General features: G+C 41.7%; 1 protein-coding gene across 1 annotated transcript in view; it reads left to right on the top strand.

The window, feature by feature from the left end:
- LOC126428009 (carbonic anhydrase 2-like) overlaps positions 1 to 27476 on the top strand; it is a 107575-nt gene that overhangs the window by 53910 nt on the left and 26189 nt on the right. Inside the window, exons 4-5 of the mRNA XM_050089891.1 lie at positions 17476 to 17608; positions 26918 to 27023. Of these exons, the coding sequence (XP_049945848.1) occupies positions 17476 to 17608; positions 26918 to 27023 (239 nt within the window). The remainder of the gene's footprint in view (positions 1 to 17475; positions 17609 to 26917; positions 27024 to 27476) is intronic.

Genomic DNA, 27476 nt, shown 5'->3' with positions numbered 1-27476 from the left:
AACTGTATCATTTTTATTAATTTAGGATGAAGTCCAAAATTCCTTAATATTTTCATCATTGAAGATCTATGGATGCAATCATACGCCTTTTTGAAATCTACAAAGGTTATGACTAGTTGTTTTGGCCTTCTTTTGTAGACATCCATAACTAACTTCAAGGTGATTATCTGTTCTGGGCAGCTTCTCCAGGATCTAAATCCTCCTTGATATTCTCCCAGTTCCAGTTCTAATTGATCTTTACAGCGGTTGTATAGTATTCTTGACATGATCTTATACGTGCAGTCCAAAAGGGAAATTCCTCTATAGTTGTCTGGATTTGATTTTTCTCCTTTCTTATGTAATGGATGTATTATAGCAGTAGTCCAATTTTCTGGTAATTTCTCTTCACTCCAGATTTTTACTATGCATTAGTGTAATGCTATCTTTACTGGTTCTGCTGCATATTTCCAAAGTTCAGCAAACGTTTGATCTTCTCCACTTGCTTTGTAGTTTTTGAGTTCTTTCAAAGCTCTGTAGACCTTATTAATTGTAGGTGGATTTATATTTTCTGCTGGTGTTTTGATTGGGGTTTCTGTGTTTATCTGAAGAAGTTCTGGGGGATCTTCACAATTTAGTAACTTGTTAAATGTTTCTGCTAGAATTTCTGTGTTTTTACTATTGCTATGGGCTAGGTTATTATCTTTATCTTTTAACATTAATGTTGGAGGATCATATCTTTGTAATTGTCTGCCAAATATTTTGTAATAGTCTCTTGAGTTTGTTTTTTCACTATTTGTTTCTATCATTAGAAGTATATCTTTTTGGTACTGACGTTTAACTCTCCTTATTATTTTTTGTGTTGTCTTCCTTTGTTTTGTGAGTTCCAAATATGATTTTTCTGTTTTTTCATTTTGATGCCTTAACCAGGCTTGGTGTCGATCCAACACTGCTTCATCACATTCATCGTTCCACTACTGGTGTTTTTTCCTTGGATTTATAGGGGCAACTTGTTCAGCTATTTGTTTCAATTTGGGAATTATTTCTTCCAGATCATCTGTTATTTTTATATCCCTGGTTTGTGCTTCATAATCCTCATTTTGTATCAGTTTATGAGGGTCATAGGTTCTCTTCTTCTTCTGGTGGGATTTTTTCTTTGCTAATGGGGTTAATTTAATTTTAATTTTTATCATGTAATGATCTGACCCGGTATCTGTCCCTCTCAGTACTTTCACATTGTAAATTTCCTTGTGGTAATTCTTATCCATGCAGACATGGTCCAGTTGCCATTCTCCTTTTTTCCAGTCTGGATGTTTCCAAGCTTTTAGTTTACTTGGTCTTCTCTTAAAATACGTCGACTTTGAGATCATGTCATGGTTTCTGCAAAATTCCACTAGTCTTATACCATTTTTGTTTGTTCTTCTTTGTGCTGTCCATTTCCCTATTATGTCTCTATATCTCTTTTCCCTTCCTAACTGGGCATTGAAGTCTCCAATTAAAATTTTGATGTGATTTTTATTAATGTTGTGATTCTTGAGTTTCTCCCGGCGTATTTGATAGTCTGTTATTAATGTTATTCGTCGTTTGATCTAAGAGCTCCCAAAATTTTTCTACCTCTTCTCTGTGTTCTTTTTTATTATTTTTATCATTTGTCGGGGCATGGGCATTTATTATTGTGTACATTTTATTTGCAGCTTTTAGAGTTAATGTTGAGAGCCTGGGAGATTGTGCTTTAAATTCTATTATGGACTCTATTATTTTCAGACTCACCACGAATCCTGTTCCAAATTGTGGACACTGTTTCATGACTCTTTTCCCTGGTATTCCCTTATAAATCCTATATCCTTGTGATTCTATCGGCTCCTGATCAGTATTTCTCATTTCTTGAAGTCCGGTTATGAGAATCCCCTTGCGATCCATTTCATCCGTCGGAATTTTGAGTTTGCCTGGTTGTATGAGGGAATTTATATTGTGTGTCGCAATGTAGTTTGTTTGTCCTGTCTTGAGTTTTGGTCGTCTGTCCGTTTTGGGTATTTTCAGATGCTCCGACTCATCCAAGTTATCTTTCAGGTGACTGGCCACCGTATGCGAGTGCAGTCTTCCTTGGTTATTGCCAAGCGGTGGGTTATTCCTTGAAAGATTTCCTTCTATGTTTGACTTTAAAAGGTAGTCAACCTTGTATGGAGCAAGCTCCGAGTTACAACTACGGTTGTTAGCCGTAGAGGTTGTTTAGTGTTTGGTCCGCGAGAGCTATTTTATTTCGCTCAAGTCCGCCGGTAAACCGGTGAGGACCCCCCTATCCGCCACCTGGGACGGGCCACGTCGGAGTATCACCTCTCCGCCTGCTACGACACCGTAGTAGGTTCGTGGAGAAAAAAGTTCATATAAACATAAGTCTGCAAATGTTTGGTAACGGAGTTCCGGCTAATAAAAGATTTTGCCTGAAATTTAGCAACTTCGCTAATATGAAGCCATCGCAAAATTGTACGAGGTTAAAGTAATGCACGATTTACATTTATTTTGTTGTTATTGGTCCGGTGAATCTAATAAAATATGTCCAACACGTGTATCTGCAGTAGTTTTCTAGAACATCCAGAGAAGCAAAGATTATTATACAAGTAAATTTGTTTACTTTGCATTAAGAATATACAAACGTTATGTCATTGTTGGCAACCGTTAGTGAGTTGTTGAGTAGTTTCCTAACCTTGAAGCGAGTTCGTTTTCTATTTTCTTCAGCGAAAGAACATAATAACAGCAGTGTATGTAAGTGAAACTATATAGTAACTGTTGTAGTTTGTAGATTATTTATATGAAATAGGGGTGCCTTTAAAATCTACGACAGACGAATACGCACATATGGTGTTTATTTATGGCAAATGTGATGGTTATTCTAAGTCTGCAGTTAACGAATATCGCGTGTGTTATCCAACCCGGAGAATTCCGACTGCACGAACCATTAACGAAATTAAGAACACCCCTGTGAAACTTATACGAGCAACAAAATCTGTTCATACACGTGCAGCTAAAGGCATTGAACTCGGTGGAGACATTTTTGAGCATTTATTGTGAATTTAATGTGAAATTGTATGTACTTTATACAACTGCCTTAACACTGAGCTTTGTTTTTTCCGGTTTCACATGAATTCATGAGTACTATGGTATTAATAATAGCAGATTATCTGACACATTCGTACAGTTTCAGTTAACGTTATTACCATCATTTTTCCAAATTAAATTCTCAGCAAATTCTGTTGAAAACTTCGAGCAATTGTCTGGAATTTACAAAACAAATTTGGCCAAGTAGTTAATAAATTAGAAATTTTACGAAATTACTTCTTTGCTTCTCTGGATGTTCTGGAAAACTACTGCAGATAAACGTCTGGGACATGTTTTATTAGATTCAACAGATCAATAAAAACAAAATAAATGGAAATCGTGCTTTAATTTAGCATCATACAGATTTGCGATGGCTTCATATTAGCGAAGTTGCTAAATTTCGGGCCAAATCTAGTATTAGCCGTAACTCTGTAACTAAACATTTGAGGACCAATGTTTGTATGAACTCTTTTCTTTAGTTTTATTTGTAGAGTAACATATTAAAATCTTATTGAATCACCCAGTATGTTTGTAATACGCTTCAAAATAGTCGCCGGAGCCTTATGATGAGGAGTGTGTTTATATATGTCACGAAAAATCTACGCCTAGGGCCTGTCTATTAGCATAATAGGGCCTTCATATTCCTCGGCGGCAACCTAGTATAAAATTTTTCTCAGAGCAAATTGACCACTTGGTGCATTTCTTCGACCATGGGCATGTAATGCATCCGTATCGTGAGACACAAGATTCTTAGAACGAAGTAAAGACGTAGGACAACAGATGGCATACAGCACCTAGCTGCGGTTTTTAGTTGCTACGTGCGGCTTGTACTTGGACTTGTCACTGAAATCCGGGCTAGAATATAGGACATAGATTCCGAGAAAGAAGTACGAAATTCGGCCAACAGATGGCGCACGATGTCGAAGTTAACTGTGCTTTTTAGTTGCTGCTTGCAAAAGGTCACTGAAATCGCAGCTAAGGTTCAGAGAAAGAAGTACATACAGATGACACACGACGCGGAATGTTAACTGTGCTCTTTAGTTGATAGTTACAACTTGTCACTGAAATCGCAGCGAGACAAAAGGTTCACAGGAAGAAGTGCGGAATTCGGCCAACAGATGGCACACAACGTTAACTGTTCGAGGCCGTTTGCGTCTCCTAGTTGTGACTGAAATCGCAGCCAGATACTGTTTAAAGTTGTTATTGTGATATCTGTAACTTCTCAATCATCGTGATTTATATGATGTTTCTTGCTCACTCCTACGCCGCAGCATTCTGCGAGCAGCGAAATAATGCTGGGAGCGGCTACAGGCGCTATGTGACTGCTTTCAGAGAAAATTGCCTCCGGCTGGGAGTTATGGCGGACTCTTGTAATCCCATGCGTCTGGGAGGCCGTTGTGTGGGAAGGACTGTCCTGATCAAACAGTTCGGACGTATATCGAGGCATCGGAGCGTCCGCGGTGCCTGTCACTTCAATCTCGACCAAAAAAGGGGCGAGATTTTCGCGCCCGTCAGCAGTTTCTGTCCGCCCTACGCGTCAGAAATGGATGCGCTGCATTTCTCGCACGTGGGCGCGCTGAGACAGGAGCGTGACAGGGCGCAAAACAAGATGGGCAGGAGAAACACTGCTCGACCACACAACAATTTTTATAAACTCTGTTTTCATTTTTTTGTCTGTAAACAACAAATACAATTATTATTAGCCGGCAAAGCGAACTACTGTGGCGGTACCATCACGTTTACTCCCGAGAAGGTGGCAAAAAAAAAAAAAAAAAAAAAGTCCCGGTGATGATATTTTCCCTAGTGAAGTCTGTTAATTCGTCGTCTGCTTTTTCAGTCACGAATGAATAATGCCGACTCTTAGGATCTATACCGACAGATTTGATTATATTTTCATTTTCATTGTCCACGAAAGTATCCCCCCTCCGATAGACACCATATATTTTCTGTGGCCTGATGCACGCCCTTTAGTCATCACTCCAGTGATATCAGCTAATATTGCAGCGAATAGCTTGTAGACAGTCTGGTCTAACGCAGGCGCGGCAGCTCAGTGTGTTTTCCTTGGAGGAGACTTAGGAACATACATCAAAGATTTACTGAATGATTGAGTTGGGTCTGGGATGTGATGAACTGCCACTAGTTGAACGTGAGAGGGAAGATGCTAAATGTGTGCTATTGCTAGGAACTGAATATCATTCCTCATTCTATGACTGCAATTAGTCACCTAATTTCTGTCATTTTGTTCTAAGCTATTCATTTTTGTGGAATAATAAAAAAAAATGTGTGTTTGGTCAGAGGGCTGGCTGCTCTTTATTACAAAGAAATGAGTAAATAATTCTACAATGAAAATGACGGGTGTCGTGTGGTGACTTGAGCCCAGACCACATGTCGAAAGCATTACCAATCAAAATGAAGAAAGAAACGAGTGGTTACCGTCAGTGACTGGTACTACTGAGCAGCCAGGTTGGAAACCCGTCATCTACTTCAAATTTTGTCTGGTAGAGACGTTTGGAGGGCATCAGAAGAGCTGCTGGGGAGTTAAAACACCGAAATTGCCGCGCAAGTCCTCCAACTGTCGTTACGTCGAAAGGCTTGCAATGGACGGTGTGGTGTGCCTGCACACCGAAGCGAACATAAGTGAGCGTGCACTCCGGAAACTACTAGCTAGTGTTCACTAACATTCGCTTGCACTTGCGAACAAGCGTATATAGTAGACGAGCGAAAGAGAACACTGCCGAACTAAGATTGACCTTGTGAACACAAGCGAACGCCGAGTTCTTGGCGCTAAAATCATATATATAGATTTCATCCGAAAGAACACTACCATAGTGAAATAACTGCGTTAACAACAGTGATATCCGGACAACAGGGGAGCAGATAATTTTTTATTCTTGGTGCGGGGGCAAGGATTCGGCTCTGTGTAAGTACAAGACGTTAATTCAGATCAGCTGCGCAAAATATTAGCAGCTGAAATGTCATAAACTGTTTCAACGTTTAGAATTGTAACACAGGTCGCATTTACTGAAAATTCTGGTACTATGGTGGTAGTTAGGAATGTTGGTCCCGATTTGAAGTGTACAACATTTCAAGAAACATTTTTATTAATCACGTAAAATCTTAGCAGACAAATCAAAATCAAGAGACGTCCCCACCGCTGCTTCAATCGCAGATGATAATGCCGACTGTTAGTTTGCCATCAGATTCTGTTTTCTTATTCCTCACCTATACTTCATAATACAAAGCATTAGCATCGCGATGACTTTGTGGTGTAATGGATACCGTTTTTGGCTACTACATCTACAGGCCACGATCAGAAGAAGCGCCGGTAGACACCAGTCACATACCGTTTAAGATGCGACACATCAGGCAACTGATCCTCGATAAAAGTTACGCACTGCCCACCGTAACAAACCCGCAGCTAAGGACGGCGAAAAACATCTACGGCGCACTAAGAGGGCAAACACACAGAACAAGAATCGAGATAAAATCTCCAGACCACGACTGGCCAGTCGTCTGGAGAAATATCTCAGAAAAAGCAATACCGGAGCACGCCAGATCTACGTGGTACAAGGTAGTGCACAACACCGTACCGACCAACGAGAGGCTGGCGCGAATCCGGATAAAAGAATCGCCCAATTGTGAAACGTGCAACGAAAAGGACACTGTAGAGCACCGTTTCCTATGCAGGGCAACCAGCAACATATGGGAGACAAGGAAGAAGATAATAGCCCACATGAACAGAAGCGACCCAAGAAACATCCAAGTCACGGCTCTCACTGTCCCTGACGCGAAACCGTTCCCTAGGCCAAAACGAACGGCCACGATGTGGATACTCGCCATGACTGCACACGCAGTCATTGCCAAAAAGCAGTCAGACAGCGTGCAGTTCCTCACGGACTTGTGGGAAGAGCACAAGAAGGCAAAACAACGCGCCAAATACTGCAAGACCTTCCACAACTTCCTCGAGATCCCGCTGACCGCCGCCTTCAGGGACGCCCTGACTGCCGCCACGTGACGTGTCCGCCACCGCCACCACCGTTGCCGCCGCCGTTGCCACCGCCACCACCGTTGCCGCCGCCGCCGCCGCCGCTGCCATCGCCGCAAACCCCCCCACGCCCTTGCCGCAGTCGCAGATGTCCTCCCACATCCCAAAAGCACCAACAGTGATGCGTGTGTTACAGTGCTAAAGTGCTTTATATTAAAAAAAGAAAAAAAAAGTGACAGTGAAAAGTGATCGAACGCGTAAAAGTTTACAATATAGTGTCAATATAACCGTAGCTCCGAGTGTCCCTTTGTCTTTTGTGTTTTTTTTGTTTTTTGTTTTTCTACCTTCCATCGTGTGCAATCGAGAGGTGTGCGAAACTGTGAGTACCACAAAACTATTACAGGCCTATCAGTACAACAAACTAGTGATTTACATACTTATATATGTCTGTCTTGCCACCACGAATAGTTTCCTCCTTTCAGTCTTCCTCACTCTCACGCACCACCGATAGTAAACTAGCTCTAAAATTGCACTATATAATGCTTCCTAGTGAATTGCTCTTTGCTCAATCGAAAAAAAAATAGGTTTAATAATTCGCTAAAATAGTAATGTCCTTTTTCTTTTGTCATGGATTGTTTAATATGTTAAGATAGTTTTTCATGACGGTTTCCCCTTTGGATACCACTTTACCCATCAAATAAGAGCTGACAACTGATACACTCGTTAATATTTCTATCAAACTGATTTCATGCCTAGTGCATGTCCCACTAAGGTCTCGTTTTTCAAGACCCAACGTAAAATGCCTCCCCCTTGTTTTCTAACACAAGATTTAAAAAGAGGATAGTAATAACACAACATTATTTTAAAATGAATAGAGCACATCCTCAACTCAAAACATCTACAAAAATAATAACAATAATAATACCATAACTAGTAATAAGTAAAATTCCATAAAATAACTTTGTTTTCTTATATACTAATTATTCTCTGTAAATAACTAGATCGTACAATCAATGCTTACTCCATATTCACTCTGCCATACGTATAAATGTAGCGTACAAAGGCTCAGAAAAGCTAAATTGCTAAATTACAACAATAAACGGTGCAAGAAACAACTAAAAAAACCTCTGACTGACAGACTTTCGAAAAATATTAAAAAAATTAAAAAAAAATACCAAATGAAATAATTACCTGGACAGTACAGTAACAGAAAAATAAAAATAAAGAATGGATTGTCTCGTCTCTACAAGTAAAATGTAAACTGTTTTTTGTAAAACGAATTTGTTATTTTGTAAATAAAAGTCTATATACGTTAAAAAAAAAAAAACTGCAGAGGTCCCGGGTTCGAAACCGGACCACTCCCTAATTTTTTTTTTCTGTGGAAACGTTCGCAAGGTCGCCCATTGAGCCTTTTGAGGGCATCTAGAAAGCTGCTTGGAAGTTTAAACACCGAGATTGCCACGTAAGGTCACTAAAGTAGCGTTATGTCGAAAGGCTTGCAGCGGGTAATGTGCCCATACACAGCTCCCAATATAAGCGCATGGGCATTCCGCAGAGAAATCGCTATTCATTACCACTCGCTGTGACTTCCGAGCAAGCGATCACACAGTAAAAGACAACACACAGATTTCGCCCGATTGAGCGCTACCGTAGTGAAACAGTCGCGATAAAAACAGTGATACCCGCCCGGACGGGATTCTTGTGTGTGGCAGTTGTGCTGTTGGTTATGCGAAGCAGCCAAAGAAAAAAAAAGTATGGGTGTCTGAATTTTTGCAGAAGGATCAAACACGCAGTGGATGGGCACCAGTCACTGAATTACAAACCCGGCCTTCATTAGACCTATTTCAAAATTTTAGGCGTATGTCGATGGACAGTTTTCGCTGGCTGCTTACTACGACTGAGGGAAAAATTGCTAAGCAGAACACCAACTGCAGACGACCAGTCTCATAAGGGGACGACACGACGATCAGATTTTTGTAATTTTTTATGTTTATGGTATGTATAGTTCAGAACTCAAATGTACCTCTCCCAAAGTATCTAGTCGTTATAATCAATGTTCAGTTACTCACAGAGGTCCAGGGAGCACTTAATTATGGTATGGCAGCGAAACTTGGTAGATATTCTAATGCGAAATCGCTTTGCGCTGGAAAAAACTTAACTGCAATTTTGGTCACCAGGTGCAAATATGGCGCTGTGAATGCAAGGAAGACGTATAGAAATGTTTCCGTATGTAATGCATTAAGAATGGGACATGGGCAGAAAAGGTCAAACCAGTGAGAAAAGCATAATGTTGGTTTTATTATTAACTGTCAGTTACACAATTTGCTCAATATCAGCACCAGAGACGTCGACGAGATACTGTACACATGCGCACCTGGTGGCCATAATTGGAACTAATTTAATTCCAGCGTATACTGGTCCCGTTTTAACGCATTAGCATATCTACCAAGTTTCGCTGCCATGCTACAATTACAGCGCACATTGGACCTGCATGAGTAGTAGCACTTTAATTACACCCGCCCGTTAGTTCGATGAAACGCGAAAAATACTCGAGGAACTCGACTTTAAAGTTTTTCGACCATTTTTAATATGCTAAACATTCGATAATCGGTGTGGCAATGTGGTAAAGCGCTCGGCTGGTGTGTGTGTGTGTGTGTGTGTGTGTGTGTGTGTGTGTGTGTGTGTGGGAGGGGAGGGTGGGAAGGGGGGGGGCATGAGTTCGAAGGAAAGAAGAAGAGTAAAATGCAAACAAACAAGATATCATTTATTCTTCGATTAGCTTTCTCATTTAAAATGTAGCAAAAATAGCTACAGTTTTTCCAATGTCCTAAATTCCAATGTCCTCACATATTAGCTTACTTTCTGTTTGATTATTGTCTCGTTTCATTCCCCACTGTTTAAAACTAATGTTCGGCCTCGGCGTGATTCCTTAATTGGTTGAACAGAAAAAAAACAGAAACCGATGTGTTCAACCTCAGTTAGCCCTTTAAAAAATCCTGGTGGAATAAAATTTGTAAACACAGGTGCAAGTTCTGTGAACATTTATGTGAACTGTAAAATACAAAAAGATAAATAAAAATTAATTTGTAATTTTTTAAATTATACCGTCTTGATTAACATTCCTTTATATAAGATAGGTAATTAAAAATTTTTGCGTGCAATTTGTAATTAGAAAAGTGAAGACGTGCTTTTTTTATAAAAATTACAATTAGATGTGTTGAATAGCATATATTTTTGATGAATTTTGTATTTAAATGACGTAGGTGTTCGAATTGAACGGAGAAGAAGAAAAAAGGAAAAAAAAAGTGACAGAAACAAAGTGCGATCTATGATGACCAGTATCGGAAATGCTCGTAGGACATGCACCTTTGTCTAAAAATTTGATGCCACCTGGATTTTTTTTTGTATTGTATGTAAACTTTTACTTAAAATATTGACAAATACAGGTACGTACATGGAGATGTACTTTTTCACGTTGTTCTTTGTTTGTTTTCTTGTATTGTCTTTGTTAATCGTCCACTATTATTCGTTATTTGTCTTCCAGTTGGTTTTTACGTAATTTATTTATGCACGTCTAATGGTTTTATTGGTTTGGTGTGTTGTAGTAGAATGCAATGTTTCTTTTTTTTCTTTTTTTTTTCGCATCTATGTTACCACGTCACAGAACTTCCACATAAAGTGGTATGTCCGCTGTATGTGGCGAAGAAAAAATCATACATGTGAAATGTAATTTGAAGGATATTACTACCCTGAACTTCGGTGGACTAGTCAGTTTTACATACATATTCATGATGTTAGCGCCCGCAGAAATTTGAATCATCAATTTTACTGGAGGACCAGGTATTTAAAGGACTGTATAATGATTCCGATCCATTCGGATTGCATTGAATGCCAACATGTGTAGAGAAACACTTTTTATTGACAACAATCACACACAAAGAAAATATACATATTAGCCTTTTAGCATACGAGACGCGCGTGCCCCGACGTCCGACAGCCGTCCGACTGAGATCAATTCAGAACTGCACGTCTCTCCCTCGCCGTTAGGTGCTCTTGGAGGGGTGGCCCAATGTACAAATACGAGGGCTATCCACAAAGTACATTACGTTTTGGAATTAAAAATAAATAAAGTATTGGAAATTTTTTTTATTATATACAGATGAAAGCTACACTTAAATACTACTTTTCTACATAGTTGCCATTTAAATTAAGGCACTTATCGTAGCGATGGACGAGCTTGGAAATTCCTTCGTCGTAAAATTCGGCCGCCTGCACCTTCAACCACGTGGTTACCTCTTCTTGAAGCTGTGCGTCGTCACCAAAACGCTGCATAGCCAACCACTTCTTCATTGCTGGGAATAAGTGGAAGTCGCTCGGTGCCAGGTCGGGACTGTACGGCGGATGAGGAAACAACTCCCACTTAAAAGATTCGAGAACTTCACGAGTGGCATTTGCCGTGTGGGCCCGGGTGTTGTCCTGAATCGGCAAGATCTTTGAGCCCAACTTTCCCCTGCGCTTGTTTTGTATTGCTCTTCTGAGGTTGTGCAGAGTTTGGCAATACCTTTGAGAGTTTATTGTAGTGCCTCTTTCCAGTAAATCCACAAAAATCACACCTTTTCTGTCCCAAAAGACAGTCGCCATCACCTTCCTTGCCGACATTGTCTACACGCATTTCTTGGGTTTTTGGGGGGAATTTGTGTGTCCCCACTGCATTGATTACAATTTCGTCTCGCAGTTCACATGCTCAACCCATGTTTCGTCACCAGTAACGATGCGATCGAGTAATGAGTCGCCATCTTTCTCGTAAGTGTCCAAAAACGTTAACGCTGCAGCCATTCGCTGATTTTTGTGAATCTCTGTCAAGATTTTTGGTATCCATCGTGCACAAAACTTGTGGTAACCGAGCTTTTCGGTAATGATTTCGTGCAACGAACTTCGTGAAATTTGTGGAAAACTCATAGAGAGTTTCGTTATTGTGAAATTACAGTTTTCACGGACCGCGGCATCGACTTTTTCGACAAGTTCGGCAGTCACTATGCCGGGTCTTCCACTTCGCTCTTCGTCGTGAACGTTAGTTCGGCCATTTTTAAATTTTATGACCCATTGACGCACTTCACCTTCAGTGATTATGTTGTCCCCATACACTTCACAAAGCTGCCGCTAGACTTCTATCGGTGTACAGTTTTTTCCGTCAGAAACCTTATTACAGCACGCACTTCACACTTCGCGGCATTTTCAATTAATGCTGACATTTCAAACTGTCACAGTAACTCAACGGAGTACAGCATGAACCTCCCACTAGCACGGCAGGATGCCGACTGAGCGGCGGAATGCCATGACACCAAGACGGCCGCGCTAGCCCCGCCCCTAACGGACACAAACGAAAACGTAATGTACTTTGTGGATAGCCCTCGTATCATGTGTGGAATCAGTGTAATAAGACGATTCGACGTACAGACGTGACACAGTGGCGCAAAAGAGCTGTCGTGTTTGGACGTGTCCACGACCACACGAACTTCTGACGTGTCTACAAATGCTGTACCACTCGCAGCCTTGTGACAAGGCGTGAGAATAGCGAATGTAAAAAGACGCTGACCGACAGGGGGCGGGGACGATAAGAACTGCAGGTGTGAGTGGCTGCAGGCCCGTCTCGACCACTTTCCCAGTGAGCGCTGCGAAGGTAACTGCGTGCAGCGAATATTTGGAGTCGGGGACCTTGCAAAAGGCACACACCGGCAGACAAATCTGCACTTCATTATTACGCCAAACAACACACAAACTGGGCAGTGGCTGACTGTAGTCTTGTAGAGTGGTGCGAGGACCTGTAGTTTAGACTCTTTCCAAATGCTGAAAGGCGCTGTGTGCAGAGACAGCCCACACAGCCGTTTAGTTAACAGTGTGTGAACGGTGTAGCTTAGGCCGCAGGTGTTTCTGTCATGTTTCGAGGTTTTTTCATACTACGATTTGGGCGCACATTCAAATTACCTAGAACTTGAACAAAGGTGTTCTTCTTTAAGATTCGTGAAGGTCACGTGTTGCCTTTCGTTAGACAACTTGATGAGTAATTCGTCCCACCTTCCAAGATAACAGCCGTGTTAACAGGGCTACGATGCACGGGCTTCACACAGACTCAGGCACCCACCCGACCACACCCCGGCTGACCAGTGAAATCAACCGATGTTACTCACACACAAAAGTCACGGACTTTTAACAACAATGGCTGAAACACCCCTGCAATTTGGTAGTTCTCGCGGGATTTAATCATCAAGGAGTACATTCAGATGGATGCGGCATACCTGAATAATAATAATAATAATAATAATAATAAACCCTGTGGCGGCCCGGGAAAAGAATAGGCCTCTGGTATGTTCTGCCAGTCGTAAAAGGCGACGAAAAGAACAAACCACTAATAGGGCTAACCCACCTTTTAGTGTGATTAGTTGGTTCAGGACAGAACTAAAGAAGCCTCGGACAAGCGCCGTCATGGTCGGGGACGACGCTTGAACCCTATGCCCGCCCACAATGGTAACAACACTGCTAGCCAACTGGAAAATGATTTAAATCCAAATAGAGGTGTTTTGCAGGATATGCTTCCTGCAACCACCCTAGAAGGAAAACAAAGACAGAGGATGAGATGGTCAGATGAAGTCAATCGACACCTCATGTGCTGTTATTACCAAGCAACAAACCTAGGAACCAACACAACTAGATACAGATCACAAGTATACACAACATTTATTAACAGATACCCAGAATTAAAATTTTTAACAGAACAACGACTAGCTCATCAGATCCGTGTAATAATAAAAAAATAACAGGATATCCCAGTCAGAATTAGAAAACATCAAACAACAAGTACAACAAATACTGGAACGAAATAATGTGCAATCAGAAGAAGAAGAAAATACAGTAATGGAGTCAAACATCCCAGAGCGAAGAAACAAAGAACAGCACGCATCAGTTAAACAACCAGAGGAAAACGAAATGTTAAGACAGCCACCAGAACAAGCACAAATAGAACACGAAGTGACACACATGTTAGATATAGAAGAAAAATTTCAGCTGACATATATAGAGTACAAAGACACAAATACAGACATTAGACCATTCTTGCATATACCGCCAAATAACCCACAAGTCGAAACAACAATAAAAACTATCAACACAATCATACACAACAAAATAAATGAAAACACAACTATGGAAGAGTTACAACTACTGGTTGATATAGGAGCACTCACTACACTAAATATACACACTAGGCAGAGATCAGAACCAACCAACACACAGAAGAAACCCACAAAACCAGCATGGCAACACAGGCTACAGATCAAAATAGAAAAACTGAGAAAAGACATCGGACAGTTAACACAATTTATAAGAAATGAAATGTCAGGAAAAAAACGAAAAAGGTTAGGTAAAATCTCACAACAAGAAGCGATAGAGCATTTAGATGAAAAGAAGCAGAAATTACAAGCATTGGCCAAACGACTTAGAAGATACAAAAAAAGTGAAAATAGAAGTAAACAAAACCAAACATTCAACACAAACCAAAAGAAAATTTTACCAGACAACAGATAACACACACATTAAAATAGACAACCCACCAAACATAACACTTCTGGAGCAACATATGGTCAAACCCGGTACAACATAACAGGCATGCACGGTGGATACAAGCAGAAACAGACACATACAAGATGATACCACAAATGCCTTAAGTGATAATTTTGCAACATGAAGTCACCCAAGCAATTAATTCTACTCACAGTTGGAAAGCCCCTGGAAAAGCAAATTCCTGGCTAAAGAAGTTCACCTCAACACATTCACATCTAACTAAATTATTTAACAGTTACATTGCAGACCCATACACATTCCCTGATACACTTACACATGGAATAATTTATCTGAAACCTAAAGATCAAGCAGGCACAGCAAACCCAGCTAAATATCGCCCCATAACATGCCTACCAACAATATATAAAATATTAACTTCAGTCATTAGACAGAAATTAATGACACATACAATACAGAACAAAATTATAAATGTAGAACAAATAGGCTGTTGCAAAGGAACACGAGGATGTAAAGAGCAACTGATAATAGATGCAGAGGTGACATATCAAGCTAAAACTAAACAAAGGTCGCTACGCTACACATACATTGATTACCATAAAGCTTTTGATAGTGTACCCCACTCATGGTTACTACAAATATTGGAAATACACAAAGTAGATCCTAAATTGATACAGTTCCTAAACATAGTAATGAAAAATTGGAAAACCACACTTAATATCCAAATAAATTCAAATAATATCACATCACAGCCAATACAGATTAAGCATGGAATATACCAAGGAGACTCATTAAGTCCTTTCTGGTTCTGCCTTGCTCTGAACCCACTATCCAACATGCTAAATAATGCACATTATGGATACAATATTACTGGAACATACCCACACAAAATCACACATTTGCTACACATGGATGATCTAAAACTACTGGCAGCAAAAAATCAACAACCCAACCAATTACTAAAGATAACAGAAGTATTCAGCAATGGTATAAACATGGCTTTTGGAACAGATGAATGTAAGAAAAATAGCATTGTCAAGGGAAAACACACTAAACAAGAAGATTACATATTGGATAACCACAGCGACTGCATAGAAGCGATGGGAAAAACAGATGTGTATAAATATCTAGGATACAGACAAAAAATAGGAATAGATAATGCAAATATTAAAGGGGAACTAAAAGAAAAATATGGACAAAGACTAACAAAAATACTGAAAACAGAATTGACAGCAAGAAACAAGACAAAAGCTATAAATACTTATGCTATACCAATATTGACCTACTCATTTGGAGTAGTGAAATGGAGTAACATAGACCTAGAAGCACTCAATACACTTACACGATCACAATGCCACAAATATAGAATACATCACATACATTCAGCAACAGAAAGATTCACATTAAGCAGAAAGGAAGGAGGAAGGGGATTTATCGATATAAAAAACCTACTTTATGGACAGGTAGACAATTTAAGAAAATTCTTTCTAGAACGAGCAGAAACTAGCAAAATACACAAAGCAATCACCCATATAAATACATCGGCTACACCAATGCAATTTCATAACCACTTCTACAACCCTTTAGATCACATAACATCAACAGATACGAAGAAAGTAAATTGGAAAAAGAAAACACTACATGGCAAGCACCCGTATCATCTAACACAGCCACACATCGATCAAGACACATCCAACGCATGGCTAAGAAAAGGCAATATATACAATGAGACGGAAGGATTCATGATTGCAACACAGGATCAAACAATAAACACCAGATATTACAGCAAGCATATTATTAAAGATCCCAATAGCACAACAGATAAATGCAGACTTTGCAAACAACAAATAGAAACAGTAGATCACGTCACAAGCGGATGTACAATACTAGCAAATACAGAATACCCCAGAAGACATGACAATGTAGCAAAAATAATACATCAACAGCTTGCCGTACAACATAAACTTATAAAACAACACGTTCCCACATACAAGTATGCACCACAAAATGTACTGGAGAATGATGAATACAAATTATACTGGAACAGAACTATTATAACAGATAAAACAACACAACATAACAAACCTGACATCATACTCACCAATAAAAAGAAGAAATTAACACAACTAATCGAAATATCCATACCCAATACAACGAATATACAAAAGAAAACAGGAGAAAAAATTGAAAAATACATCCAACTGGCTGAGGAAATCAAGGACATGTGGCATGAGGATAAAGTTGACATTATACCAATTATACTATCAACTACAGCAGTCATACCACACAATATACACCAGTACACCAATGCAATACAGCTACATCCAAACTTATATATACAACTACAGAAATTTGTAATTATTGGTACATGTTCAATTACCCGAAAGTTCCTAAATGCAGTGTAACATATACCGTACAGTTAAAAGGAAGTCACGCGTGAACAAGGTCCGCGTCACTTTCCATTTTTGACCAGACATGACGCCTGAGAAAAGAAAGAATAATAATAGTATTTCTAGTTACTCGAATGCACAAAATTTGTAACCCCGTAACAGTTTTGGAGCTGCATAACTCGAATGAAATTAGGATTTTGCTATATGCATTTTATTTTGTTAAACACGTAACTGTTACGCTAATAACATGTGCATTGTAAAAAAAAAAGAAAAGAAAAGAAATGTGAAGTTTGAGAAATTTTAATGGGTGGCTTAATGAATTTAAATCACTGTACCGTATTCTCCACTACAAAGTGGGGATGTACCACTGATCACGCTGGGCTAGAGGAGCAGTAATGTGGAGGTAGTGAGCTCTGTAGGACGTCAGGTGTGTGTGTGTGTGTGGTGCTGCAGTGTCGGTGAAGTCGACGTACCTGAGCGAGAAGGAGGTGCCGGTGGTGTGGCTGTCGGACTCGGAGCGCCGCTACAGGCTGGACAGCGCGCACTTCCACTGGGGCGGCAGCGAGCACACGCTCAACGGCGAGAGGTACGTAGCCTGGCTGGCTGGCTGGTGGTTGATTAGTGTGTGCAGTAGTGGGCACAACTTGAGGGACAAAGTAACTTTTTGCGTGATGTGTCACTCCCAAGTAATATAGCTTGATGAAACTTCGGCCATACACAGAAGCAAGTGCTCGAGTACGGTACAGAAGATAACAGAAAGAAATATGCAATAATACCAACAGAAATGACACTTCACAGATAAAGAAAAAGACTGAGGACAGTGCGATTCAAGGTGATATCCAGGACATTACAAAAGACGGCCACGGTTCTTCAGAGGATCTGTGATCACCGAGGACGGCATAGCATTCTCTGCAAGGTGCTCCCGTTTTGGGCACGATGTAGGTAAGGAGTTCTTGTGGTGGGGCGTTACACTTCTCGGATGGTACGTGTGGGCGTGCTGCAATACGCGTCATCAATCCATCCCACGTGTGCACGATATCGGGTGAATGCTCAGGCCACACCATTCGCCGAGTATACTACCGTTCCAGGAGCTCCTCCACCTGTGCTCTTTGATGCGGTCGCGCATTGTCATCCTTAAAAATGAAGTGAGGGCCGAATGCACCATTTAAAAGACGAACACTGGGATGGAGTATAATGACTACTTAACGACGACCGGTGACTGACCGGTGACTGTAGAAGAGGAGGTCAGTATGGCCATAGAACATTACACGGAGGTGACTAAAGTCTTCGGATACCTCGAAATATCGTGTCAGGACTCTTTTTGTCCGGTGTAGTGCAGCAGCTCCATGTGGTGTGGACACGTTACTGCCCTGCAGAAATACTGGCTGATCAAAAAGTCAGTACACATTTGAAAACTGAATAAATCACGGAATAATGTAGATGGAGAGGTACAAATTGGCACACATGCTTGGAATGACATGGGGTTTTATTAAAACCAAAAAAATACAAAAGTACAAAAAATGTCCTACAGATGGCGCTTCGTCTGATCAGAATAGCAATAATTAGCATAACAAAGTAAGACAAAGCATAGATGAAGCTCTTTACAGGTAATGCTCAATATGTCCACCATCATTCCTCAACAATAGCTGTAGTCGAGGAATAATGTTGTGAACAGCACTGTAAAGCATGTCCGGAGTTATGGTGAGGCATTGGCGTCGGATGTTGTCTTTCAGCACCTCTAGAGATGTCGGTCGATCACGATACACTTGCGACTTCAGGTAACCCGAAAGCCAATAATCGCACGGACTGAGGTCTGGGGACCTGGGAGGCCAAGCATGACGAAAGTGGCGGCTGAGCACACGATCATCACCAAACGACGCGAGCAAGAGATCTTTCACGCGTCTAGCAATATGGGGTGTTTTTTTTCGGTTCTAATAAAACCCCATGTCATTCCAAGCTTGTGTGTGAATTTTTACCCCTCTATCTACATTATTCGGTGGTTTATTAAGTTTTCAAATTTATACTGACTTTTTGATCACCCGGTATTCAGCCATGCTCCCTCTACAGCCGTCCATAAAAGCGAAAGTGTTATCGATGCAGAATTTTCGGCACGAAATGACTCATGTCGGGCGATCTGGGTGTCCAAACCATTCACTCGACCTGTCCAGAATGTTCTTCACGCCAATACGAAGAATTCTGGCCCGGTGACATGATGCATTGTCATCCACATAAATTCAATTATTGTTTCGGAATATGAAACCCATGAATGGCTGCAAATGGTCTCCCAGTAGCCGCACATAACCATTTCCAGTCAATCATAGGTTCAGTTAGACCAAAGGGCCCAGTGCATTCCGTGGCTACCACACTGGACTCGGGAGGGCGACGGTTGAATCCTGCGTCCGGCCATCCTGATTGAGGTTTTCCGTGATTTCTCTAAATCGCTCCAGGCAAATGCCGGGATGGTTCCTTTGAAAGGGCACGGCCGACTTCCATCCCCATCCTTCCTTAATGACCTCGATGTCTGGTCTCCTCCCCCAAACAACCCAACCCAACCCAGTGCATTCCATGTAAACACAGCCCACACCGTTATGGAGCCACCACCAGATTGTACAGTGCCTTGTTGACAACTTGGATCCGTGGCTTCGTGCGTTCTGCGCCACACTCTAATCCTACAATCACCTCGTACCAACTGAAATCGGGACTGATCTGGCCACGCCTCAGTTTTCCAGTCGTCTAGGGTCCAACCAATATGGTCACGAGTCCAGGAGAGACGCTGCAGCCGGGCGCTGTGGCCGTGCGGTTCTAGGCGCTACAGTCCTGCCTCGGGCATGGATGTGTGTGATGTCCTTAGGTTAGTTAGGTTTAAGTAGTTCTAAGTTCTAGGGGACTGATGACCACAGATGTTAAGTCCCATAGTGCTCAGAGCCATTTGAACCATTTTTAAAGACGCTGCAGGCGATGTTGTGCTGTTGGCAAAGGCATTCGTCTGCTGCCGTAGTCCACTAACGCCAAATATCGCCACACTGTCCTAAACGATACGTTCGTCGTACGTCCCACGTTGGTTTCTGCGGTTATTTCACGCAGTTTTGCTTGTCTGTTAGCACTCAACTCTAGGCAAACGCCATTTCCCTCGGTCGTGAAGGCCGTCGACCACTGCATGGTCCGTGGTGAGTGGTCATGCCTGAAATTTGCTATTCTCGGCATACTCTTGACACTGTTGGTCTCGGAATATGGAGTTCTCTAAGGAAATGAGATGTTCAACGCGTCTAGCTCCGCATTCTTAGTCTGTTAATTCGCGTCGTGCGGCTATAAGCACATCAGACACCTTTTCACGTGAGGACAAATAATAATTCCACCCATGTACTGCGCTTTTGCACCTTGTATAGGCGATCCCCAATGTTATTCAATCTGTATATTGAGCAAGCAGTAAAGGAAACAAAAGAAAAATTCGGAGTAGGAATTAGAATCCATGGAGAAGAAATAAAAGCTTTGATGTTCGCCGATGACATTGTAGTTCTGTCAGAGACAGCAAAGAACCTGGTAGAGCAGTTGAACGGAATGGACAGTTTCTTGAAAGGAGGATATAAGATGAACATCAACAAAAGCAAAACGAGGATAATGGAACGTAGTCGAATTAAATCGGGTGATGCTGAGGGAATTAGATTAGGAAATGAGACGCTTAAAGCAGTAAACGAGTTTTGCTATTTGGGTAGCAAAATAACTGATGATGGTCGAAGTAGAAAGGACATAAAATGTAGACTGCCAATGGCAACGAAAGCGTTTCTGAAGAAGAGAAATTTGTTAACATCGTGTATACATTTAGGTGTCAAGAAGTGTAGCAATGTATGGAAGTGAAACGTGGTCGATAAATAGTTTAGAAATGTGGTGCTACAGAAGAATGCTGAAGATTAGATGGGTAGATCACATAACTAATGAGAAATATTGAATGGAATTGGGGAGAAGAGGAGATTGTGGCACAATTTGACTAGAAGAAGGGATAGGTTGGTAGGGCATATTCTGAGGCATGAAGGGATCACCAATTTGGTATTGGAGGCAGCGTGGAGGGTAAAAATCGTAGAGGGAGACCAAGGCATGAATACACTAAACAGATTCAGAAGGGTGTAGGTACTGGGAGATGAAGGAGCTTGCACAGAATAGAGTAGCATGGAGAGCTGTATCAAACCAGTCTCAGGACTGAAGACCACAACGACAACAACAACAACGCGATACTATAATTATTCGATGACTTTTGTTACCTCAGTGTAGTCTCCCCACACCACAACACCTGACCCACCTAACCATCTTGTTCGGCAGTACTGGACAATCCTCATGTGGCGAAAGATGGCAACATGTAGTGCACCTAGGATCATTGTCGAACATGATAGTTTTGGTAGTCGAGGTATGCTGTACGGAGACATTATACCGCATGGGTGTACTGACCTCCAGATCTTTGTAGATGGTACACTAATCGCCCGTCATTAATGTGACACTCTAGTCATCCCGTGTGTGCGTATTTTGAGTGGCGCAGTAGGCGCAGACTTCAGTTTCATAGATGACAATGGTCGACCGCATTGAAATGCGCAGGTGGAGTAACTCTTGGATCGAGAGGTTATTCGCCGAATGGAGTGGTCCGCCCGTCTCTGCGACTTAAATCCTATCGAGCACTTGTGGGACTCTTTGGGAGACGCACCGCAGCAAGACCATCCAGCACTTGTCATCCGTACTGGTGGAGCAGTGGAACGTCCCACCACAACAACTCCTCATCAGCCGCGTTGCGAAGAGCACCACCATGTCTCGTCGTGACTTCAGGGTAATCAATTGTCTCTGAATAAAAGTACCGTTTCTGTTTCTCTCACTGCGTGTCTTTTTCTCAGTTTACCTTCTATACTGTGCTATAGCAATTCTTTGTATAGTTCAACTTTCATTGAGCTATATTACTTGACAGTGAAACATCATTAAAAATTATTTTGGTCCTTAAGTTTTGCACGCCAGTGTATTTTGATTGGTCTACCGCAATACACACTGAAGAGCCGAAGAAACTGGTACACCTGCCTAATATCGTGTAGGGTCCCCGCGAGCAGGCGCAAGTGCCGCAACACGGCGTGGCATCCACTCGACTAATGTCTGAAGTAGTGCTGCAGGGAACTGACACCGTGAATCCCGCAGAAATCCGTAATAGTACGAGGGGGTGGAGATGGCTTCTGAAAGACACGTTGCAAGGCATCCCAGATATGCTCAATAATGTACATGTCTGTGGAGTTTGATGGCCAGTGGAAGTGTTCAAACTCAGAAGAGCATTCCTGGAGCCACTCTGTAGCAGCTCTGGACGTGTGGGGTTCTGCTCGAACTGCCCAAGTCCGTTGGAATGCACAATCGACAAGAATGGATCAGACAGGATGATTATGTACGTATCGCAGGTCCCATATCAGTCCAACTGCACACGCCCCCACATCATTACAGAGCCTTCACCAACTTAAACAGTCCCCTGCTGACATACAGTGTCCATGGATTCATGAGGTTGTCGTCATAGCTGTACACGTCCATGCGCTCGATAAATTTAAAACGAGACTCGTCCGACCAGGCAACATGTTTCCAGTCATCAACACATCTGAGGATCTTGCTGATGACAGGAGTACCTCAACATTAGGCAGAAAGCTCGCAGACACACGTGCCATGCGTTGGATAGCATTGTCATCCTGAAAAATGGCACCACGGTATTATCGCATCAGAGGTAACTCATGAGGATGTGGGAAATGTTAACAATCCATTGTGCCATCAGCGTAACCTCATTCACAGCAAGCCGTCACGTGAAGTCACACCTGCTAGGTCAGGTCACACAGATGCTGCCTGAAATATCACTAATATCACTACTCTGCCTCTCCAAAACATTGGAAGAGTGGGACTTTTTCTGGAGGTCGCTATCACTGACCATGATGAGCTGGGGTAGTGCCGATCCGCAGTTCATCGCTGAAGGTGCGAGGCCATTCATCAGTGGTCCATTCTTCCCAATCCTGGCAGTACCCGAAATGCAGTCGTTTGTGGTGCAGCTGGTTCTAGTGTCAGAATAGTGGTGCGGGATGATACAGAATGTTGAGGGGCATCCGTTAGTTACTCATGCATGGCAGGTGGTCATGTGATGGGGCTATGATGTACATGGTCCACAATACGCCATTGTTCCATTATGGTGGTAGACATGATCGATTGGGACGTTGACAATAAGTGTGGCTGTCATCACGTTCCCAGTCAGACCGTCGTCTGGCTGTTGTCACATCTGAATGCACTAAAAACTTGCACATTGCACGATTTGAGCATCTGCTAAAATGGAGATCTACAGTGAGGACCATTTCAACTTGCAATACATCGTCCACAGCTCGTGGTTTAATGGCTAGCACTGCTGCATCTGGACCACAGTGTCCCAGGTTCAATTCCTGGGTGGGTTGAGGATTTTTCTCTGCCTGGGGACTGGATGTTTGTACTGTCAAGATGATCATCATCATCACCATCATCATCATCATCACCATTATCATTCGTTACAGTCTGTAGATTGGACTGTGTAAAAATTGGGACTTTGTATAGGCACTGATGATGGCATAGTTGGGTGCCTCACAAACCAATCGTCATCATCATCATCATGTGGCGTAACACCCATGGTCAGGAATACTGTCTGGTAATATGTGTGCCATGGAAATAAAAAGGCCCCAAACCCCACCTTGAGGAGTGTCTTGCCATGCCGGTTGCGTCATTTCATGCAGATTACTGCCTTGACGCTGGTATAAAAGTTTATCCCTTCCCATCACAATACAGACACTCTGTGGGTGACGAATCGGGGCACTACAGGCCAGTGAAGCACCCATACATTCCGCAAGGCATTCGTGGTGGCCAGTGATCATATGTTAATGCGCTGTAGCACACTGCAAATATTGCACTTAAATCATGCCATTTCCTCTTTGAATCCAAGGCAGACATCGCTTTAAAAGTTCTCCATTTCTCTTCGAAAACAGCAGAAAACATGGTTCGTAGTGCTATCTCTCTAGAAACCAGTGTTGAGTGCTGAAATGATGGTCAGCCACACTTCAATCGATCTAAAAAAGGGACGCATCCGTCTGTTTTAGAGTGCGCGTGCTCTGATGTGACGTAGTACCTTCTGACACTGTAAGTGCTACACTGCTCACAGCGCTACGGCAGTAATTCTGTTCGTAAGTGCGTGTAAAGGATGGTGCAAGCGAAGAGTGTGAGGGATTTCTGAGGAGCGGTTGACGCAGTTGTTCGGTGGCCCAGTGGGCAAGCACATCGACTGGCAATTCATCAGCTTGTGTTCGATTCCTACTGCTAACATTCTTTTCTATTTCATTTTGTTCCTCGTAATGTTAAACTATTAATTATAAAATGTAAACATATTTAAACAGTTCAATATTTATATATAAAATTAATATATTGAATTTAGTTAAGATTACTACCGTCGAAGTGAAAAGACTGTACGTGATGGTAGAAAAAGCAAGTATATAGTGGATTTACTTTCAACGAACTACGTCGTCATTTTCAAATGTAGAACATCTGTTGAATATACGAGTATAATGTATGCTCACAATTCCGTATATATATTCTCAAACTGATGTTTTACATTTGAAAATCACGATGTAGTTCGTTGAAAACAGTACTGTAACACTTTTTTGTTAAAAAAAAAGAAAAAATTTATGTACTGGGACTATGGTTTCACAATTATAGTGTTAAATAAGCATTCGACTGTATTCGTTGTTCCTGAGTCATAATGCATTCCGCTTCAGAATTTGTTATTGGACTTGCCCCCAAATGCTGTCTATGCTCTTCCGCAGTCTCATTGACTCGACGATCATGTACTCGTAGTTGGCTTTCGTTGCATGTACGTCTACCAGTACTTTTAGTCAATGGTGACATTTTTTCCAAAGAGATGAAGCACGAACTGAAATCAGTTGAATGTTTTTGCAACAAAGCAAATTACCACGAACTGATATCACTTCAATCTTTGCAACACACCAAACATATGATCACCATCGATAACACGCTGAAATATCTCTTTCAATTGTATTCTTATTCGTAAAATATGAATATTCAGTGCAGAATTTGTTTTTGTTATGAAAACAGGCGGCAACAAAACTGTCGAACTGAACATGACATTTCTTTCGTTGAGATTTTCATACAAAAATGCCGTACAAATTTCCGACTTCTACAGTAGATTTTCCAAAAATTTTCTTTCATGTAAACCTTATCCTAAGAATTACGAACCAAATAAGAAAGAAATCAGCCAAATTGGTGGAGCCATTCGCAAACTGAGGTGCTTTCACACGTGTGGCAGTTTATTTTTATTTACATAATATATGCAGTTCAAAAGGTATGGCATCAGTGAGCTGCGTGAAAACGAAGCTGCACGGCGAATTTCGGTACATATGCTGGTGACATATGTGTACGAATATGAGTGCAATGTGTTAAATATATGTGGCAGTGGGTACGCGACTGAAACTATGGGTAAAAAGCTCCTTGTAAACCTTGGATCGATCTCAGCCAAATTCGGTACAAATCTTACTTACTATGTGGAAATAAATAGTGTGAGAGTAAGAATTGACAACCTCCTATTGGTGTGAGGCTTATACCTTGGAGAGAGAACAGGGGGGTAAGAGGTGGACTGAAAGAGAGGGATAAGGAGGAAATGGAGACAGATATGGGGGAGGAGGAGACAGAGAGAGAGAGAGAGGGGGAGCGGAAAGTTGTCAGAGAGAGGAGAGAAAAAGATCAACAGAGAAAGGGGGAAGAGAAGATGGACAGAGGGGAGTAGTATAAGGAGTTAGAGAGGTGGAGGAGCAGATGGACAGAGTGGAAGGAGCAAAGTGAAATGAGGAGTGGTAAGAGCAGATCAACAGAGAGGGTGATAGGAGGATAGGGACTAAGGGAGATGGTCAGAAAGTGGGGGAGAAGGGAGTGGAAGGAAAAAGAAGATTAGAAGATGAACATAGAGGGAGGAGAAGAGATAGACAGTGGGAGGGGGAGATGGCTGGAAAGAAGTGGGAGCTGGAAATGGACAAAGAGAGAGAGGAGGAGGAGGAGGAGTTGGTAAGAGGGGAGGGCAGGAGATGGACGCAGAAAGGAAATGAACGAAGGGAATGGGGAGGAGCAGATGAAGGGACAGAAGAAGATGAATGAAGAGATGGGCAGAATCAGATGAACATGGTGTTGGGGGGTGGAGGTAGTAGAGAGAGAGGGGTTGGAGGAGATAGACAGAGAGGGGGAGGGACGAGGTGGACAGAGAGAGGGGGAAGCAGAGGATGGATTAAGTGGATACTGGAATGAATACACACTCTAGCAAGGCCAGGTACTCAGCCAGTTACATTAATAAAAGTTTTAAGAGAAATATTACCTGAAAAAATATATAAATTACGATTGCACATTTGTGTTCATGTTGCTGTCTGAGACTTGCAGTAGATCTATAATTTCATCTGCAGTTAATAAGGCTTTTTCAGTGTTATGTTACATAATTTGCCAAATTTTCAGACCTAATATGAAACTGATTTTGCTGCCATTATTCTGTGTTTTTGTTGTCAACAAAGGTTCATCGTTTTCTCTCTTTGACTCTCGCTTTTTTTAGGTTAAACTACTAGTTTTAGAAAATGTGTGGGAGAGTAAGCTGACTGAGAACAGAGTTTGTGAAGTGGTGCAGTAGGGGGCCACTGGGGAGGTGCTGGGGGAGGGGGGAAGGGGGGGAGGAGGAGGTAGGTGGAATGTTTGAAAATTGTGTATTTTAAACTTTCGATGTGGGACACATTGAAAGCTTAGTTTTTAAAATCCTATGTAGATTAGCTAAACAGAATGAGACCATTTTTCCTCTGCTCATGAGTTAAACGTGACAATTGGAGTGATTGTGCAGGTTCGCTATGGAGATGCACGTGGTGACGTTTGACAGGCGCTTCCCGTCGCTGGAGAAAGCCAAGAGCCAGAAGAACGGCATACTCGTGCTTGCCTACTTCTTCCGGGTGAGTAGCCCTACTCTACATGTATGTTAATCGAGCAGCAACTCAGGGCTGATCTCTGCCAGCCGAGTTACTGCTGTGTTTATCATCTAAATATCGAGACTAAAGCACTAGGTAATATTTATTGAAAACGTGTCTTCAGTGAGTCAATGGTCTTCAGAGTACACGATGATTTAGCTCATCTGTTCACTTCAGATATATCCTGAATCGTCTAACATGTCGTAACTCTGTCTTCATCGAAAGTAATTGTGGAAAAATCGTCACAAAATTATTTATAGTCTCTTTTCATAGGTCTATTTATTTCAGAGATATCGATATCAATTTCACTTTTTCGAATGGAACTATAGTCGTTTTTGCTGCTAAACAGTATCGCACTTCTGAAAGAGACGAATTCAGTGGTATTTCTCTCTTCAGAATCCCATTCCTAGTTTTGCAGAAATTGCGATATTTATAACT

The sequence above is a fragment of the Schistocerca serialis genome, chromosome 12, assembly GCF_023864345.2.
Source record: "Schistocerca serialis cubense isolate TAMUIC-IGC-003099 chromosome 12, iqSchSeri2.2, whole genome shotgun sequence".
Lineage (NCBI taxonomy): Eukaryota > Metazoa > Arthropoda > Insecta > Orthoptera > Acrididae > Schistocerca > Schistocerca serialis.
This window is presented reverse-complemented; position numbering and strand designations above follow the sequence as displayed.